This window comes from Podarcis liolepis, assembly GCF_965112155.1.
Source record: "Podarcis liolepis genome assembly, chromosome: 3".
In the NCBI taxonomy this organism is placed as follows: domain Eukaryota; kingdom Metazoa; phylum Chordata; class Lepidosauria; order Squamata; family Lacertidae; genus Podarcis; species Podarcis liolepis.
Window position 1 is genome coordinate 33,318,859 of NC_139557.1, and position 20,165 is coordinate 33,339,023.

Consider the following 20,165-nt stretch of genomic DNA (forward strand, 5'->3'; position numbering starts at 1 on the left):
AAGCAGTAGAAGGCTGAGATTGTGTTGTCTATGCAAGGACGTTTTCTGTGGGAACTGGTTTTTGGACATGCACAGTGTGACAGGAAGTACCAATAACGGTTCTGTGAAACTTGTTGTAACTTCTTGTGAGTCTCTTGCTTGCGCCTTGCTATTAGAGAAGCAGAGAGAGAGAGTCTTGGACTCTTGTTGGACTCTAAGCATGCCTTGACCATGGCAGTGGTGAATGTCTGTATATATTTGCTACCAATTTGCTTTTATGTCTGTCAAGTAAACTTCTATACTTGACTGAATCTTTATGGCGTCCATGAGTGTCTATTGCCTACTGTGTGTACCTTCAACCCCAAAGATGCTTCCAAGGAAGGAGCTGCATTGAGATGTAACTCTGCTGAATATGGATCGTGCACACATGATCAGCAAAAGTGATGTCAGACCCAATCCTTCTAAATCATCCATAGAGGTTGATGGATTGATCCAACAAAAATGGCTGCAATGGTGCCTGCCATAATACAAAATGGCTGGCATGGAGAGTGCAGCCTAACATATAATCAGAGAGACAACCACCCCTAACAGCTTTATGCTTACCATAGGAAGCCAGCAATGTTCAGCTGGTCCTGACGGCAAAGGTAACACAATATTGATTACACACACATGCTGATGCTGTCTAATAACAACAGTACCAGGAAAAATATACAAGCTGGCCACATCAAACTCACTCTCATTTCACGTAAATCATTTAGAAGGTACCTGCACACTTTACTCCATGACTTACTTTCTAGAAGGGCTGGAGTAGGATGATATACTACCCGGAAGTCCATATCATGATATCGGTTTCATAGTTTTTGAGCTAGCAATATATCGCATATCATGATGTGTGTGCGCGCGCTATGCAAAAATCACAATGTGGGGAAAAACGTGAAGCCAGCCAATGCCTCTACCTATCTCCATCCTTCAATCAATCAATCAATCAATCAATCAACCAATCTCAATTACGGTCCAGAGACCCAACAAATCATTACAAATCAATACACAATTCATACAGCCTACCTCCAGGTTAATCAAGCTTTTTTTTAGAATATAGGGCTCATTTGTTCTTGCAACCACCAATAAAAACTTTGCCACTGCTAACATTCTAGCATTTGTCTGGTCTTCCAGTAGGAACCTGACATAGTGAGCCTCCGATTTTCCCGGGAAAGGTACCAGCAAGGGTAGTATCAGTTCAGCCCTGGCCTGCTCATATTTTGCACAATGCAACAAAATATGATTTATGGAATCGATGTCTTGAGCACACGAGCAAACTCTGTCCTGGTAGGGAACTCCTCTCAACCTACCATCCAACACTGCAGAGGGAAAGACATTTGGTCTGGCTTTGGTGAAAAGCCTCCGGTAGTTTGGTACTGTCAGGTTTTTGATGTAAGATGTTAACTTAAAGACACACCCATATTGAACTCCTACTGCCAGCGGACTACAGACTGCGTGTATCTCCATCCTTATTTCAGACATTGTGATATCGCAGTATATTGTGATGTTTAGCTAGTGATATATCACAATGTTGAAACCCAGATATCGCCCAGCATTAGGCTGGAGACTGACTTTTTGTTTGGTTTTATCCAATGATTCGCAAGCAAAGGGCAGCTTTAAACCTTCCCAGAGGAATGCCACACAGGTGTGGCTAAAATGAGAAATTGTCTAAATTCAAACGGAGGGTTTTTGTGCTGCAAGGTCTGCAAATTCTCCTCTCCCACTACAACCCCATAAGAGTTCTGTAGGTCGCCCTGATCCTCCAGAGAGATTTTTAGGGTGAAATGCAAAAGCTGCGGGTGTTGGGGGGGAAGGAAGTGGAAACATGCAGCTGAGCAAGCTGCCTTCTGCTTGGCAATATTGAATATATAGTAGGAGCACTTCACCACTACAGATCAAAGTTTGGGGGTGGCGTCATTAAAAGAAAATGCAGTAAAAGAGAGAACAAAACTGCCACCGAAGTACAAAGCCAAGCGTGTTTTATCTCTGGTGCTACTTTAAAAGCTTCCAAGGAGCAAACCACACATTCATGAGTTAGATTTTGATTAGGTTGTCTAATCGGCTTTTCACTTTTATAGGGAAAAAAGGAAATCACATTATGCGTTTCGCAAGAGTGACAAAGCCGGATGTAGGGCTGTAATCTTATTTCTCTATCCACTACGCAGCACACCAGTGCTCTCACATGTGACAATCCTGTCTGCGAGATCTAAAAATACGCTGTTAAAAAGTCCCATAAACTTACTTTAAAAGACTCCAACACAATAGAAGGAAGAAGCTATCATGGCCTGAATTAGGTAATATAAAATCTAATAAAAATCCTATAATTTAGACTAGCAAATGCCATTTTCCCCAGAAGGTTAATAATCCTTTAAAGTGTGTTACCTTTTAAAGACTTCACATTCTTTTGAGGAACTGAGCAAGGAAGTGAGTAGGGGAATAAAGGTTTGGAAGTCAGGGTTTTATTTTGAGCTATCAAATGCAATAGAATTATAACACATTCTATCTACACCAGATATATCATTATGAGTGCATTCCTCTGGTTTAAGAGAGACAGACTTCTTAAGACAGTGTCTAAACTTAGAGCCAATCTAAAAAATCATTTTTGTCTTTTTGCTCTCAGTTCTGAGTTTTGCTCTCAGTTACAAAAAATTGAACTGTTGTTTTTAAGGAACTTCCCGAACTAGTTTGTTAAGGCCTATTTAGAGACTCTATGGCCCCAAACAAAAAAATATCAAAATTTTCAAGGGAGCAATGGGAGGAAACTAGTGGGATTTCATAAAATAAAATAAAAAGAGGGGACATATACTTGGCAAAGAACACAGATTAAACTGTGAAAGCAGTTTTGGCTCAGCTCCTTTGTGAACAGTAGAGATGGTTGGATTTGTGCCAATTCTGGACATGTTCATTCATAAGTCCACATGGGGTGAACTAGGTCCATTCACATTAAAAAGCAGAAGAAATGAAGTCTTCCTCCATCCTTGCTCCCTGGTACTCTCACCTAGAGCTGTGCTCATTACTTTATTTTAACGTTACAAGATAGCCAAGAATTTCTCCCCCTTTTTTGCTTGAAGAAGCAGCAGCAGCCACAGGCCATTCAAAGTAGTGGATGACTCTCTTCTCCAACCTATCCTCTTTCACTCCTGACCAATAGGATCTCATTGCCATTAAGCCCTGAAACCGCCCTGAGACCTCCGGGTATAGGGAGGTATAAAAACACAATTTTAAAAAAAACAAACTAGGATGGGATGTGGTGGTGAGGTCCCCCTATTCCAAACACCAATCATATCACTGCCAAGAACAACTCGTATCACACCATGTACCTCCTTGCCCCATGGGAAGACTTAAGAATACTCACTTTCCCAAATGCTTATAGGCTTTGCTCAACACAAGATTTTTGCCCTCCATTACAGCAAGTAGAGTGGGGTGACGTTCCCACCTTGGCTTAGCTGAACTCTTATTTACACTGCTGGTGTTTTCTGCAAAACTACTAAACAGTAATGCTTTGTTGCGGGGGGGGGGGTACAAAAAAGTAGACAAATCAAGATTAGGACTGAGCAGTTATCACCATTCTCAAGTGGTTCCCAAACCCATAAGAACTTCCTGGGCTCCTTTTGGAGGAAGGATGGGACAAAATACACAGCTGCCTCTTTCTCAGTGAGAAGAGTACATTTATTTTTCATACAAAAGGTCTTGGGTTCCAGGTAGGGTCAGGAAAAAGTCCTGTCTGAGAACCTTAAAACCCACCTCCAAACAACGTAGACTAAGAATGGAGAACATGTGGTCATCTATACAGTGGTACCTCAGGTTACATACGCTTCAGGTTACAGACTCCGCTAACCCAGAAATAGTACCTCGGGTTAAGAACTTTGCTTCAGGATGAGAACAGAAATCGTGTTCCGGCGGCGTGGCAGCAGCAGGAGGCCCCATTAGCTAAAGTGGTGCTTCAGGTTAAGAACAGTTTCAGGTTAAGAAAGGACCTCCGGAACAAATTAAGTACTTAACCCGAGGTACCACTATATGTTGATGACCTCCAGCTTCCAGGTGCCAGCCAACATGGCCCATGATCAGAGATTATAGGAGTTGTAGTACAACAGCATCTGGGAGGCCACAGGTTATCTATCCCCAATATTGCCAATACTAAGCTAGGTGGACTAAGGCATGAGTAGGCAAACTAAGGCCCGGGGGCCGGATCTGGCCCAATCGCCTTCTAAATCTGGCCCGTGGACAGTCTGGGAATCAGCATGTTTTTACATGTGTAGAATGTGTCTTTAATTTAAAATGCATCTCTGGGTTATTTGTGGGGCACAGGAATTCGTTCATTTTTATTTATTTATTTTCAAAATATAGTCCAGCCCCCCACAAGGTCTAAGGGACAGTGGACCGACCCCCTGCTGGAAAAGTTTGCTGACCCCTGGACTAAGGGCTTGACTCAGTATCAAGCAGTTTCCTATGTTCCTGTATCATAGCCAACGGGGTGTCCTCTAGGTGTCCTCTAGATGAACAGCAACTGCAGGGCAGCACCACAACAGCTATCTCAGTCCAATAGATAGATAGATAGATAGATAGATAGATAGATAGATAGATAGATAGAGATATAGGTACATAAATATATAGATACACACACATACACACACACATATACATACGCGTAACTAAAGATGTATGGGATGCATGAAGTGCTCCCAAACCTTTAAAAAAACACAGAGCAGCCCCTGCTTGTATAGAACCATAAACACACTTAAGAGTCCCATGGTGTTTTCGGCTGCGACTCCTGCCTTTTAGTTTAGGTTCCAGGAAATCTACCCAACATGTCATTTGCTTTCAGTGGAACACACTGTACTAGTAAAATAATTAGGCACCACCAGGTGTTGAATTTGGGACTACTGAACCAGGTCACATTGAGAGGTGACCCTTCTCATTAGAGATATCTCCCATAGTTACTGTTGTGTAGTCTGATAGTGCATTATGCTTTCATGTCAGACACTGCAAGCATATTAGTTCTTCGCACTAATCTACAATTAGGAGAGGTCCGTGCAATAACAAGCCTTCTTTCAACCAAACTGTGCTAATGCAACCGTAATCCCCCCCCCCTTTTTTTTAAGAGAAAGGAAGTGGGAAGGGAATCACTTCGTGGAATCTGCAAGTATCACATTAGTGTTGCACCTCCAGATCATGATGGATACCAAACTGTGACAGGTGGAACAATAAGGCCAATCAGTGCATTATTCCACCAAAAGAACCCCAAAAGCAGACAAAAACTACCATCACATAAGTCTATTGAGGAAGGGCTGTAACCTAGCAGTTGAGCACATGCTCTGCAAGCAGCAAATCCCGGTTCCTGGCATCTCCAGAAAAGTTTCAGAAAACCCTTGAGCCCCTCTGCCAGTCTAGTCAATGCCAAATGAGATGGGCTAATGGCCTGATTTGGTCTGAATCAGACTCCTACAGCCCATTTGTCTGGTTCAGACACATACAGTGGTACCTTGGTTTAAGAACAGCTTAGTTCATGAACAACTTGGATTAAGAACCCAGAAGTAGGTGTTTTGGTTTGTGAACTTTGCCTTGGAAGCAGAAAATGTTTTGCTTCTTGCTGAGTGTGTTCCATTTGTAAATTGAGTCCCCCGCTGCTATGGGAAAGCAGGCCTTGGTTTAAGAACACACTTCTGAAATGGATTAAGTTCATAAACCAAGGTACCACTGTACTTGGAAGGCGACAGGCTGTGCATGGTGAAGTAGGGGGCCATGCATTGTTCCCTCAAGGAAGAAGGAGAAGAATGAACAAGTCATTTGGGTGGCGCTGCTACATCACACACTTCCATAAGAAAGGGGAGAACACCATGTCTGCTCCTTTAGCCACTCCCCAGCATAGTAGCTGAAGCAGGCCACTTTCATGAGAACATGTAGTTCTTCACACGGTGCATAATTAATTTATGCAATTCTCTTCCACAAGATATAGCTTGGAGGTGTAGAAGTACATTATGGCTACTAGTCAGAATGGCTGCAGAGAAGTCCATGGTGCAGAGCCACAATATGACTCTGCTTGTGGCCAGTTGCTTGAAAGCAGCAAGGAATATGGCTGTTGCTTTCGTGCCCAGGCCTTCCTGGAAGCATGTGGTTCGCTACTTTGGGATGCTGGCATAGATGGACCTCTGATGCGATCCAGAAAGGCTCTCCTTTTAATAACTGAATGCATAGCTGGAAATGTTTCTGAAGGTTCTACTTCAGCAACTCAGCATGGCTAAACAAGGAAGTCCCTTTTCAGTTTAGAAATCTGCTTTCTTGATAAACTGCAACAATGGTGTAGCAGAAACTTCAGAGACGTGGGCTGTTCCTTCACAAACCCCCTCCTTAAATTTCTAGACCACCTGCCCAACAGTCCTAGGCTGCCTGTGCGTTTTCATCCTTCACAGAACTCCCAATGAACCATCAAAGAATTTTCACCTTCCATTTAAAGAAGGCAGAAACTCTTGTGGGGAAAATGATCTCAGAAAAAGGAACACTTCTAAATTGTTGCTATAATATGGTTTGAAACACAGAAATAACTCTAAATAATTAGTTTGGATGGAGGAAGGATTGCTTGTTGCCACAACAGTCTTGCCTCTGGTGGGATCTTTGCCAATATCAAGCCAACTTTAATTAGCGACGCACTCAAAGAGCTCTTGCCTTCCTTGGCTCCGTTTCAACCAATTCAAGCATGTTAAGCCTGCTCAACACTTCAAATCCTTCAGCATAATGCATGAAATGCTTTCACAGCACTGGATAACCTTTAAGGGCATAGCCATCCCTTGACTGGCAGGTGTTTTAATCCATCCTAGGGTGGCTGACTCTTGAATCAGCTACTGCAGCTATGATGAAAACCTCTGCCTGGTGATTTCCACTTATCAAACCTATGTTTGCATGCGTTTTTCGCCTAGTCAGTTGAAAACCCTTACTCACTTTCCCTGGGACTGACCCACTGACACCCAAAAAAATGCAAATTAAAGACAGGTGCTTATGTAACACATAATTTAGGGCTTGTTTTGATAAAAGGCCCTCATCTTAGAAGACAAGCTTCCTAGTCTATGCTCTGTCACACTCATGGGGGAACCATCTGAGGATGAGGAGTGGAAAAGGAAAGGGCAGTGTTTTTCTTTCGCATCCCTGAACGGCACCCACCTTCTGACAGGTGACTGCAGTTTCTCATTATGGCCTGGCCATAAATACTTCCAGGTCAGACCTTTGCCTGAGCTACAGTCAGACACTGACCTTTTTGTGTAGCTCCGAACAGGAGACTTCAACCTCCCTGGGACGATCAGTGCATTTGCAAACTGGATCAATCACTGTGGGCACCACACATAGCACAAAAAAGGCCTTTGTAGACTCATAGGTAGCTGTGGCACAAAGCAGAAAGTACTATAATTCAGCTTCAATACAAAAGCTGCCAAGGTTGGAAGGGTGTTTTTTTAATCTAAAAGATGCAAAACTACAAGAGGACTTCACATTTGCCTCATAACCATTTTTAAAAGGATAAGAATATCACATTTAGTGATAAGGCAGAAATCTTTGCAATTTATTCAGTTCTGATTCTCACACTTCCAGCAATGTGTGTCAAGTCTACTACTATTAACTAATATGTCGAACAGGAAACAGCTTCAGATAAAAAGATAGGGTAATTATAGATCATTTCATGGAAGGAATTCTGTAAATTCTTGAGTTACCTGGGAGTAAGCCGCAATGAACTCGACAGTGGCTGAACTTATGAATACACAATAACCTTAACTTCTGATAGCATTTTGCTATAAATATTGCAAAGGAATATTTCAGACTGTACAGTGGTACCTCAGGTTAAGAACTTAATTCGTTCTGGAGGTCTGTTCTTAACCTAAAACTTCAGGTTAAGCACCACTTTAGCTAATGGGGCCTCCTGCTGCTGCCGCACCGCCGGAGCACTATTTCTGTTCTCATCCTGAAGCAAAGTTCTTAACCCGAGGTACTATTTATGGGTTAGCAGAGTCTGTAACCTGAAGCATATGTAACCTGAAGTGCATGTAACCTGAGGTACCACTGTATGTTATTAAGAGAAGGGGTTGAGGGAAGGAGCATGAAGTCTTGAGACTGCTGTCCAATTCTGTGAGATAGCAACAAACAGAGCATGTTTGGCTGAAAATATATTCATTGGGTTTCCCTCTCTCAGCTGCATATGCAGCTTTTACTGTAACTTTTAAAATAAGGAATACTAATTGTTGTTTTCAATATTAAATAAATAAAGGTGCAGCTTTGCATTGATATTCAGCACATACGCACTTACCAAGCTTCAGGTAGCAAAAAGGAATATTCATGTGGAGAGGTGGTCTCTGGAAAATTAGAGAGAATTGCCAGCCGATGCGGAAGGAGGTCTGACCCATGGTATGTGAACAAAATCTCCAGGGCTCTTACATTGCTTTCCTGCACCAATAATTCAGTTTTAATATTCATGAGACAGCTTATGGACCAGCCTGTTTAAGAAGTATCCACACACACACCCCTCAAATTATGGGAGATGCTAGTGTAGCCTGAGCTGGCTTTTTCCAGCCCCCACCCACAGCAGCAGGGCTGCGGATATAGCTCCACTTGGTGCCCAGCTAAGACCGGATCGCTTTGCCCATTACCTAAAGAGTCTCATATATTACCACAGGCGACAGGTATGGGTGCAAATGGCCTCACTGACAACTTTCCCATATTTCTTCAGACATGACATCTGTTGCCTGGGATAAAAGCGTGGGAAAAGTAACCTAAAAAGGCCCTATAATTCCCTCTCATCAGAGATAAACTACAAATACCTCTATTAATTACGGTGTGTCCTAAATGCAACCCATTTTTTTCTATTGTATAAATAGAAAGGCAAGTCACATCTCAAAATTTTGCTTTATGCAAAATATTTTATGAGCAAGCTGTGAAATAATTTATACCCGAGCATATGTTCTTGCAGAAAGAACAATATTCTGATTCCGGAACTTCTTGAAGAACTCTGCATCATATCTCTGTTCGGCAACGTGTGGCCCACCAAGAATTTCCTGAAGGAAAAATCATCGGAAACATTTTACAAGGCTGATTGGTTCCTCAACAGAACACGACACAGTGAACTTCCCGAAACTTTGTTGGCACATGTGGTCCTCTGGAAACCGAGAAAGATTTATTAGAAACAGGAGGGGAGCACTGGGCTTGGGTTGGAGGAGAGCTCCAGGCTCCCATTACACATGCCCCTACCCTCTGCTGGTTATCTGCGATTTTAACAACCCAAAGGTTGACTGTCCTGCTGCACTCTTAAGCAATGATGCAGTGGTCTGCGCAACTGGGTGTACCACAGGCCGGTAAGTTGGTTGCATATTTTCACTACAGCTTTCACACACATGCAATGCGCTAAAAACATAAGGACAGGTTTTAAATACCAGGGCCTTAAGTATAGTTTGCTAGGAGAAAGAAGACAGGATGGGGAGGAGAGAGAGAGAGACAGAATGTGCTGCAATGCAAATTAAGCAACATAACGTATGAGAAGAACATGTTGGAGTGCAATAATGGTCTTGCTTGCCTCGTTATTTATAACCACTGAAAATCAGAGCTGAAAGCTAAACTATAAGAGTGAAAGGTCCTGAAGGCGCTATATAGTGAGTTGTACATAACAAATGCAATCCACAATTTTCCAAACCTCGTATGTTGCTAGCCGATCCAAATACGTTAGCAGTTTCAATCTGCTCCGGCAAAGTTCTTTTTGTTCCAATGTTAACCTGTTTTAAAAAGGGGGAGGGGGAGAGAGAGAAAGGCAATATATAAAGAAATACAGAATCGGCAGCACTGAGTATTTGGGTTTGGTTTTTTTTGGGGGTGTACAATGCTGGCCACATGACCCGGAAGCTGTACGCCGGCTCCCTAGGCCAGTAAAGCGAGATGAGCGCCGCAGCCCCCGAGTCGGCCATGACTGGACCTAATGGTCAGGGGTCCCTTTACCTTTTTTACAGTTTTATACAAGCAAACCTCTACTTGTAAAAAAAAACTTGATCAAGTGGCAGCACCTACATTTGAAACTCTGCCTTTTGCTGTCGAGCAGGTACTTCCACTGTACTCTTTTTGGTGCCTGGTAAAAACATAATTGAGTTGTGTATTCATATGTCAGTATCGTCTGTCTGCATTGCCATGACTTGCCAATGGATGTGAATTCAGACACTCATCTGAATCTAGAGCAACCATCTGCAATGAGGGCTGGATCAGGCCTCTTGCCTGCATGCAATTAGAGCTGCATAGTGGAATCCTTCTCCATTTTTTAAATCTGAATGGGAAATTCAGAAAGATGAACTATTTTCAAAATACACTGCCAATTAAAAATGTATAGCTTGATCCAATTAGAAGTGAAATGTATTTTAAAATATCCTCTCTTTGGGGGGGATTTTTGCATATATTTCTAGCAATATAGCAAGAGGACACCCAGCCTGACATGTACTTGGAGAAGTTTACTGATTGAAGAAGTTCTTGACGCTTCATGGCTTCCCGCTCCTTCCTACTCTCTGCTTCTTCCTCAGGAGTTAAAAACTCTTCAAAAAGCAGTTCATCAATGTCCACATCACCTGGCAAGATAAACCTAGGAGGAGAACGAAAATCAATGAATGGAGAACTGGTTATTTGATCAAGAAAAGTTTGGGGTTTTTTAAAGAGCTTTCTATCTTCTAGATTACAATTGATTTTTTTATATATTAAAAAAAAAAATAATCCTGAAATAGCACCCAACTAAAAAAAGGACAGCTCTCACAAGTCAAAATGTACAGGTCTTTTCATCCCTTCAAAACAAGCAGGCAAAAGGAAACATCTACAAATATGAAAAATCCCCCCCAAAAAGTATGAAAGGAAAAAAGAATTTGTGGCGTTTGTGAATGGGAACTTAGCTATGACAGTCAGGCCTGCACCCTTAGCGATTCTGTTCCCAGTCTTATCAGATCTAAGAAGATTTAGAGATGCTGGGAGGGGCTCGTGTATGCACCGTAAAATAACTAGTATGACCTTCTCTCATCATTAAGACTTGACCCGTGGCACATGGATCAAGAGTAGCCAGATTTAGTTTAAAAGCTCCATGAAGTGGTACTTCTGGGAGGGGGGGTGGAATTGCTTTGCATTCATCCAACTTTTCCCCCAACCTATCCATTTACTAATTTGGAAGTTTACAGGTTTGTAAAGAAACAGACAGACAGACAGACATGCCAACCTTGTTTTCACAGGAGATTCTGGCATGCAAAAAAGGAAAAAGTTTCGTTTAATTGATTTTATAATTAATGATTTTAGAGTGTTCTGTTGTGTTGTACTGTTTTATTGTTGTTAGCCACCCTGAGCCCGGCTTTGGCTGGGGAGGGCGGGATATGATGATGATGATGATGATGATGATTATATTGATCAATCACAGTTTATCGTTTAATAAAACAATAATTTAATAAACAATAAACAACCATTGTTACGCTCTTTGCTGAATCTGGTTAGCGACCCAAGTGAGCAGAGCTGACCATCTGCTTCCACAAACCTGCCGCCATCTTCTCCTTTCCCAATGGCTATGAGCGCCTCCAGGTCTGTTCCTTTTAAGCCGTATTGCAACAACTCTTTAGCAGCATCCACATTCTCAGGAACTCTTTCCAAGCACTCATGAAGGACCCAAGAACGCTTATTGATTTTGCTCTGACACCACCAAAAACAAAAAAAACGAGGGGGGGGGAGACACAAATGATTCATTAGCGGAGACTGATAGCAAGGGTGTATACGATCATGAGAGCACATTGAATAAGGCAGCTTTCTGTGCTTAACAGATACAAACTCTTTAGTCTGTCTAGCTGAATATAATCTTCAATGACTGACAACAGCTCTCTGGGTTTTCAGAGAGGGGTCTCACCTAACCCTACACACCAGGGTTCAAACCTGGGATTTTCTACATTCAAAGTATTTGCTCTACCGTTTAGCCCTTCCTGCAGATGTCTCACCAGTGTTTCCCAAACTTGGGTCTCCAGCTGTTTTCAGTCTACAATTCCCATCATCCCTGACCACTGGTCTTGTTGCTAGGGATGATGGGAGTTATAGTCCAAAAACAGCTGGAGACCCACGTTTGGGAAAAGCTGTGTTACACTAACAATTACCTTTTTTTACCTCCCAGTCACCCCTAATTGTGATTTGGAGATCAAATCAACTGGACTACAGAGAACACATCAGTCAACATTTATAAAGGATGATATATTATTATTATTATTATTATTTCTTAAATTTGTATACTGAACTTCATCTGTAGATTCCACGGCAGCTAACAACATAAAATTACAGTGGTACCTCGGGTTAAGTACTTAATTCGTTCCGGAGGTCCGTTCTTAACCTGAAACTGTTCTTAACCTGAGGTACCACTTTAGCTAATGGGGCCTCCTGCTGCTACCGCGACCCCAGAGCACAATTTCTGTTCTCATCCTGAAGCAAAGTTCTTAACCCGAGGTACTATTTCTGGGTTAGCGAAGTCTGTAACCTGAAGCGTCTGTAACCCGAGGTACCACTGTACAATATAAAACCCATCAAAAAGCCATAATAAAAATAAGAACAAAAACAAATAATCCCCCTTCCCACAACACATTTAAAAGAACATTGGATGTCAGTCAGCCCAAGGCCTGGTTGAATAGGAACGTTTTCACCTGGCGCCTAACGGTGTCTAATGAAGGTGCCAGGCGAACCTCCCTGGGGAGAACATTTCACAAATGGGGAGCCACTGCAGAAAAGGCCCCTTCTCGTGTTCCTACCCTTCAGACTTCTTGTAGAGGAGGCACATGAAGAAGGGCCTCTGAATCCAGCGAAGGCACATCAGGAGACTACCCAATGGGCATCAATGGGCATTCAATAGGTCTTTTCTGAGTATGACTAATGTTGCAAATTACAAAATAAAAATGCTTAACCCTGTTTATTTTGCATAGTAAAGAATTGGTTGGGGTTTTTTTTCAAATCCAGTTTTAGACCCAATAAGAGAACACTGGAAATTTCACATGCTTTGTAAAAGCATGGCGGCCTACAGATGTTTTGGACTGGAACACACATGAGCCCTGAAGTCATTTGGTGGAATTCATTGTCGAGTTATTATGAACATTACACCTGCACAAGCACTGACGCTTGTCAGACGGAACAATTGTCCCTCACTCTCCATCCCCTCCACTGTCCCGAGGGAATCGCACAACCCTTCAGAGTCAATTTTGGTGTTGCGGGTTGGGGCACACGGCTGGGGGAGGGGGAAGTCCTGTTACACAAGTGGAAGTTTCCGCTGACAAAGGCATGTTAGGTGAATCCCACCCAATGAGCATTGCAGTCCAAAACATCTGCAGTGCAGGACATGAGCTTCAGAAAGGCTAACATAAAAACTACCTTCCCCTAAGAGAACATACCAGATAATCCTGAATAGAAGCAATGCTAACAGCCGATTTCCTCCACTGCCTCTGATAAACAAGGTCAGAATCAAGGTCGTATGTTTGAGCCAGCGACAAAGCTTCTCCGTATTCTTCATTATCAATCTACAAACAAAGCATAATGAAATCAAAGCAATCGCTGCGGGCTCCATTACAACTTTCTATAAGAAAAGCAGCATGTACAACAGGTTTAGCATTATTCAGAGAATCAGGAAGATCATTTCCCAACCCAGAATACCCTTTTGCCAGTCAAAAACAATTGTGCAGTGTCTGATCCACTAGACAATGGGTTTCATCACAATCCATATATAGCAGGTGCCCGTGACCCTTCATTTTACACAGCAGTCTCAAATCAAAGGCTGCACAATCTTAAGAGGAAGGGATTCATTACATCCAGGAGCAATATAATATGCTTCAAATGCTCAGGGGAAGAAATGTGAGATCCCCATAGCAGAAATTGTATCTTGAGGAAAAAGCATTTGCAACAAACGAGTAACATGTACACATTTATTGATTGGGAAGGAAAAAATGCACGAGGAACTATGCTGCTTCAGCATCATGACTAGAAAATACCTCCAGCTTTTCACTGTACATTATTAAAGGTAAAGGTAAAGGGACCGCTGACCATTAGGTCCAGTCGTGACTGACTGGGGTTGCGAAGCTCATCTCGCTTTATTGGCCGAGGGAGCCGGCATACAGCTTCCGGGTCATGTGGCCAGCATGACTAAGCCACTTCTGGCAAACCAGAGCAGTGCACAGAAACGCCGTTTACCTTCCCGCCGGAGTGGTACCTATTTATCTACTTGCACTTTGACATGCTTTTGAACTGCTAGGTTGGCAGGAGCAGGGACTGAGCAACGGGAGTTCACCCCATCGTGGGGATTCAAACCGCCGACCTTCTGATCGGCAAGTCCTAGGCTCTGTGGTTTAACCCACAGCGCCACCAAGGTTCAAATCCCCACTCAGTCATGAAGCTTGCTGGCTGTCCTTGGGTCAGTCACTGACTCTCAGCCTAACCTGCCTCGCATGGATGTTGTGGGGATTAAATGAAAAACAGGAGAATCATGTGCACCACCTTAAGTTCCTTGGAGGAAAGGTGGAATATAAAATGCAATAAGCAGAGAAACAACCCCAGTACTCTTCGAAATACGAGTGCAATGACAAACTAATTAAGACACATCAAAATAACTCAGAAGATAGTTCTGTTTGAACCAATGTTACCCAATCTTGGGTCTCCAGCTGTTTTTAGACTACAATTCCTATCATCCCTGACCCTTGCTAGCTAGGGATGATGGGAGTTGTAGTCCAAAAACACCTGGAGACCCAAGTTTGGGAAAGCCTGGTTTAAACCAATGCTACTGAAACATGTCTAGCTGACCTAAGACCCAAGTGCCCTATTGTGAGAAAATTAATGATCACGTGAGAAAAGGGAGGGCAGAATGTCTCACTCTCACCTTTCTTTGGTACAGCTCCTCAGGAGTCGTAGACCTCAGGTTTACGAGGCGGTAATTCTTTATGATAGTGCGCGGACGTTTCCGCGGAGGAGCAAAGCGCTCCATTTCGGTCACAAAGTACAAGCCTTGCTTAAGGTAGCCAAAATACCGGGCCTTGGCAGAAGTTTCATCGTCCGAATCGGAGTCATCTTCTCCTTCGTCTTCATCACCGGGCCTGCTATCCAAGCGCGATCTCTTTGGAGCCAGCTTCACCTCGCACTACGAGGAAAGCAATTCTTACTAAACAGCGCAATGCATCACACTTAAGTCTGTCAGGCTTCAGCACACAGAGAGGCAATAAGCCACCACCACAATTCTCAAAGCTTCTGGGACCAAAAAGAAACCAGCTCCAGAAAATGAATTTCCTTCTCAAGCATCCAGCAGTGGCTACATACAGAGCAAAGTTATTAGAAGGAAGGGCTATTAGCACAACCCCAGTGCTAAGTACATTCATAAGGACTAGGACATGCTTAATAAATACATTTTGTAAGAATTAGTAGGGTCTCCTTGGAATGCCCTATGCCTTTGGTATTGAAAGTAAGACAAGCACTGTCATTGCATTATTTTTGGTACCAGGTTTTCATTTGCCCAGACCCATTTTTTTGAATAAAATAAGAGAAATCTGTATTGTATTAGTTGGCTGAATAGTAGTTGTGTTTTCTAGTTTATTATTTCTTAGGTTATGGTTTTGTTTTGTTTTTTACTGGTTGCTTTAATAGTGTATTTATATTTTTTATGTAAACTGCCGTAGAATTCGTGTTTTGGGTTAGGGTTTAAACATTCTGAAAGGAAAGAAGTTCTGTTTCTTGTTATAAATATATAGATATCACTGTATCGTCTAATCACAAGGTCACATAGGAAGCATATGATCCTGAAATAACTGAATACAAGTTTTAAAACAGGATTATGAAGCGGAAAGATCTATCATTACATGTAATTTAGTTGCAGCAGTATATCTGAATGAACAACAATGAAAAAGGCACATGAAGCTTTGCACTTTTGCCTCAAACCTTGCTTCAAAACTACACAGTGCCATGTATGATTATAGCTTCAGCAATGCAGGTAGCCAGACGTTGCCCAGCAGTTTTACATTCTAATGAGGGAGGGAGGGATAAAGATACAGAAAAATAGGATAACACTAAAAACAACTGAGCATAGACTACCTCGGACAAATGAACCTTCAAGCATTTGAGGGAGAGGGAGAGAGAGAATGAGAACGAGTACATTTATATAGGCCGCTAAAGAGTTCGTGAAGAAAAAAGCCCCGAAAGATAGGGAATAGAAGCAAGGACGAATGAGAATACTAGAACGAAATCAAATGAATAATAAGGAAAAGCTAGAGAAAGCAGGTGGGCAGCAGAACACAATATAGGAGCAAGTGGCTTAGGCAGAAAAGGGATGGCCAATTCAAAAGTAAGCCTCAGTGAGCTTAATGGTACCTACTCCCAGGTAAGAGAGTACAAAATTGCAACCCCCAAAAAAACCCCCACATCAATACAGTGGTACGTCGGGTTAAGTACTTAATTCGTTCCAGAGGTCCGTTCTTAACCTGAAACTGTTCTTAACCTGAAGCACCACTTTAGCTAATGGGGCCTCCTGCTGCTGCCGCGCCGCCGGAGCATGATTTCTGTTCTCATCCTGAAGCAAAGTTCTTAACCTGAAGCACTATTTTTGGGTTAGCGGAGTCTGTAACCTGAAGCGTATGTAACCTGAAGCGTATGTAACCCGAGGTACCACTGTAATTAAGACATTATTTAATAAGGGAATGGAGCATGGGCAGAAAAAAAGGGAATTTAGCCTTATCTGACAACTTGAAAACGAGACTTAGATCATCGTGAAAAGGATGGCACCAAGATCTTTAGTTTTAAGAGAAATAGCGGCACTGCTGATATACAAAGAAACATAAGAAACAGGAATAAAAGAACTAGAGGAGAAATAATATTTTTTTAAAAAAAAACACCTCAGTATTTGAAAGGCAGGCAGCCCTGTGGAAATTACAAGATGACAAGGTAAAGGATTAACAAAAGGAGACACATCAGATGCATACAAACATCATATGCACAGACATTATGTTTAATATAAAGGGAACAAAAGGCTCGCTCAAAAACGACAACTATTCAGAAGAAGACAGGCTAGCTAATTGAAGGCATTTTTAAAAATATCCACTAAGTCGCTGAGTGAAAGATGTGACACTACTGACTCTTGATTTAACCCTCCAAAGCTCAGCTGGTGCTAAAAAGGAGGAATAAAAATTAAGTTGGATTTCCTCCTTAAACTGTGCTACTTCGCATTCCCAGTGTTCTCCTGATTTGAAGAGTCTATGTTCTATGGCGTTTCATAAATTTCCTATGACGTATGCTTCATTTTTGATGTTCCAGAAGTATATAAATATAGAGGTGTTAGGATAGATCTCTACTGCAAGTCCAAAGATGGGGGGGGGGAGAGCAAATTAAACAAATTAATTTAGTCTCATTGGCTGGGGGAGAGGGCGGGAAGAGCTCCTAAAGTAGATGAGATTTATAAACTATGGATAACTTAGTGCTTGTCACTCATACCATCAGAAGTTTTGAGTTCAACAAAAAGAACCCACAATATGTAATCAGAATTAACTTTTCCATAGTTGTGTGCCCCTTTACTATAGATTAAATTAATTTATTTTTTGCCAGTAAATTAAACTCACCCAGCTACTTTGGAATGTCACAATAAACCATGGTTTATCCTAACAGGGATAAGCCACAGTTAGCCTTGATCTCACACACTCCCCAACTGTGCATGGCTGTGAGGAGATTGGAATGTCCTGTGTCTGTTTTTTATTAAGGGCAGTTTGCCATTTCATCGAAACCCAACAGAATGCAGTAAATCTTATATATGGCTTGTTAAGAACAAGCTAACCACAGTCAAGTTAAAGTGACCGTTTGTCAGTTTAACAAGTTAACAAATGATCCTTGTAGTTCCATCACAGACACTTTGTTTGTCCCTTTTCATGAGCTGGAAAACACCAGACTAACTACAGTTTCCTGTTGAGTCTTAATTGTGAAATTATGATTTACATCCTCAGAATAAGCCAGGGTGTTAAGCCAACTTCAAAGCATGGCTTGTTCCAAAGCCATTAGCTATAGTTCCTGGGCAGGTATTCAACTAAGTTTCACTTGGAGTGGAGCCACTGGAATTAACAGACTTAATTTATCCATGTTCATTAATTCCAATGAGTTACTGAGTGAAACATGGTTGAGTACCCACCTGGTTCAGATGTAGCTTGCTAGCTTGCTTGCTCACTCATGAAGTAAAATGGCTGTGTGTGGAGGCACATATGAAGCAGAGATAGGGTTATTTTAACGTGGTTCACAGATTATGAAGCTGGCTTGTTTCAGACAGAGCATGGGTAAGATTTACAAGAGTTTGCCAGGTTTTGACATAAAGTGTCCAGGTCAGGAATATCCGGTGTTATGTTGGAGGGGATGCTAGAAAACGGGGCATTATGTTCACATGTAGTGGAGGTATAAATATGTACGAATTTTTTGGCAAAGGGTGTTTAAGGAGATAACAGAAATCACTGGGTTAAAGCTGACCAAAAGTCCAGAGGTAGCATAATTATCAATTTATGATGGGATGGAAGGTTCACAGGCTATGAAGGACTTGCTCACAAATTTATTGACAGCTGCACAAGTTATGATAGCTAGGAAGTGGAAGGGGCAAGCAGAACATAAAATGGCAGAATGGTATAAAGTAGTGTGGGATATAGCTATTAATGATAAGTTGGCATGTGCCATTAAGGTAAGATGGGGAATACAGAGGAGAAATGATTTTGAGGAGATATGGAAGGTGTTTGTAGAATTTGTACCATTAAAACGGGAAGGGGTCAAACCATCTCAAGAGGTGTTGAAGTTTTGGGAGGTTGGATAGTTACAATGGAATGGTCTCGGTGGTGGGTGCACATTTTTATTCTTACTTATTTACGATTATTACTTTGTCAAAATAAAATTTATTTTAAAAAAATAAAGCGTCCAAGTCAACTTCTTGCAGCCACACCAGAGAAGGCTGGAGGCTCTCTGCAGCTACTTCACCTTGGAAAAAGCCATGGTTCTCTGTGACATCCCAGTCAGAACTACCCCAGTCTGTATTTATATTGGATTTGAAATTGGTTTTACATATGAAATTGTTTAAATTGTTTGTACACATGGAATTGTTTTTATTCTCAATGTTGTCACTGTGAAATTGCTTTGAGATAATATTATGGAAAAAACATTTCATAAACGCAATGAAATAATAAAAAAATAATTTGAATGCATCTCACTCTTCAATTCTAATAACTGAAGTCCATCTAAAATGTTTTACACACACACACACACACACACACACACACACACACACACACGTACGTATAGGAGACTTACACATGAAGGCGATGACATTCCACACATAGAAATATGACATTTCTGCCAGTGTTTCCTACCTCCAAACTTAGAAATCCACCATCATGAGCAGAGGTGACCTGAGGGGAACTTTCAAACCATTCACAGGATTTGCCCAACAGGTTTTTCAAGGTCTTCACTGATGACACTGTCAAAGCACCTGAACAGCGAGCCAGGATGACTGCATTCTCTGACCACCAGTTGATGTCTATCATTGGGTAAAAAGATTCCTTGTCTTGGAGGTAGGGGAAAGTAGAAAAAAAAGCTTTAAAACAGGAACTAGAACAGCTTCAATTATTTAATAAAAAAATCATCTGAGAGAGTCTAACTTTAATGACAATATACTGTATCAGCATTGCGTAGAGCTTCGCTTCACTACGTTTTTACGGTAGTATTTTAATTAAAGTTATCTCTGGATTAACTAAAGCAAAACTGAATAATTAAAGATTCTGACAGACTTCTTCATGTAATATTTTAAAAATAATGCAGCTAAGTGTGTTAGGCAGATCTGCTCACACAAAGCAGGGTGAAACTTTAAAAATTAATAGATAGATATGGACCTATGGCTCCTCAGGCCAACTGCGCAACAATCTCTCTGGCAAATGCTCAGAACATTATTCATGGAATCTCGATGAAGCTATATCAAGCAGAAACCATCTGGGAAAGGTGTCACAACCAAGGGAGGAAGGGAGGAGGGAGAATCTATATGGCTTCTCCCAAAGGGAATGAAATATCCATAAAGGGGCTGAGTTAAAGAGATTTCTACTTTGTTATGCTACTTATTATGTACGCTGCTTGAAAAATATTTGCCAGTGTGAAGAATC

The 20,165-nt window shown here is 41.7% G+C and overlaps 1 protein-coding gene across 2 annotated transcripts in view; it reads right to left on the reverse strand.

The window, feature by feature from the left end:
• The window catches only part of NBAS (NBAS subunit of NRZ tethering complex), a 180,351-nt gene that overhangs the window by 127,261 nt on the left and 32,925 nt on the right, over nucleotides 1–20,165 (reverse strand). For both annotated transcript variants that reach the window (XM_083495383.1, XM_083495382.1), the window contains exons 14-21: nucleotides 19,383–19,576; nucleotides 14,891–15,148; nucleotides 13,416–13,541; nucleotides 11,537–11,688; nucleotides 10,472–10,609; nucleotides 9,683–9,761; nucleotides 8,946–9,050; nucleotides 8,306–8,442 (exon numbers count right to left, since the gene is read on the reverse strand). In XM_083495383.1, the coding sequence (XP_083351509.1) occupies nucleotides 8,306–8,442; nucleotides 8,946–9,050; nucleotides 9,683–9,761; nucleotides 10,472–10,609; nucleotides 11,537–11,688; nucleotides 13,416–13,541; nucleotides 14,891–15,148; nucleotides 19,383–19,576 (1,189 nt within the window). The remainder of the gene's footprint in view (nucleotides 1–8,305; nucleotides 8,443–8,945; nucleotides 9,051–9,682; nucleotides 9,762–10,471; nucleotides 10,610–11,536; nucleotides 11,689–13,415; nucleotides 13,542–14,890; nucleotides 15,149–19,382; nucleotides 19,577–20,165) is intronic.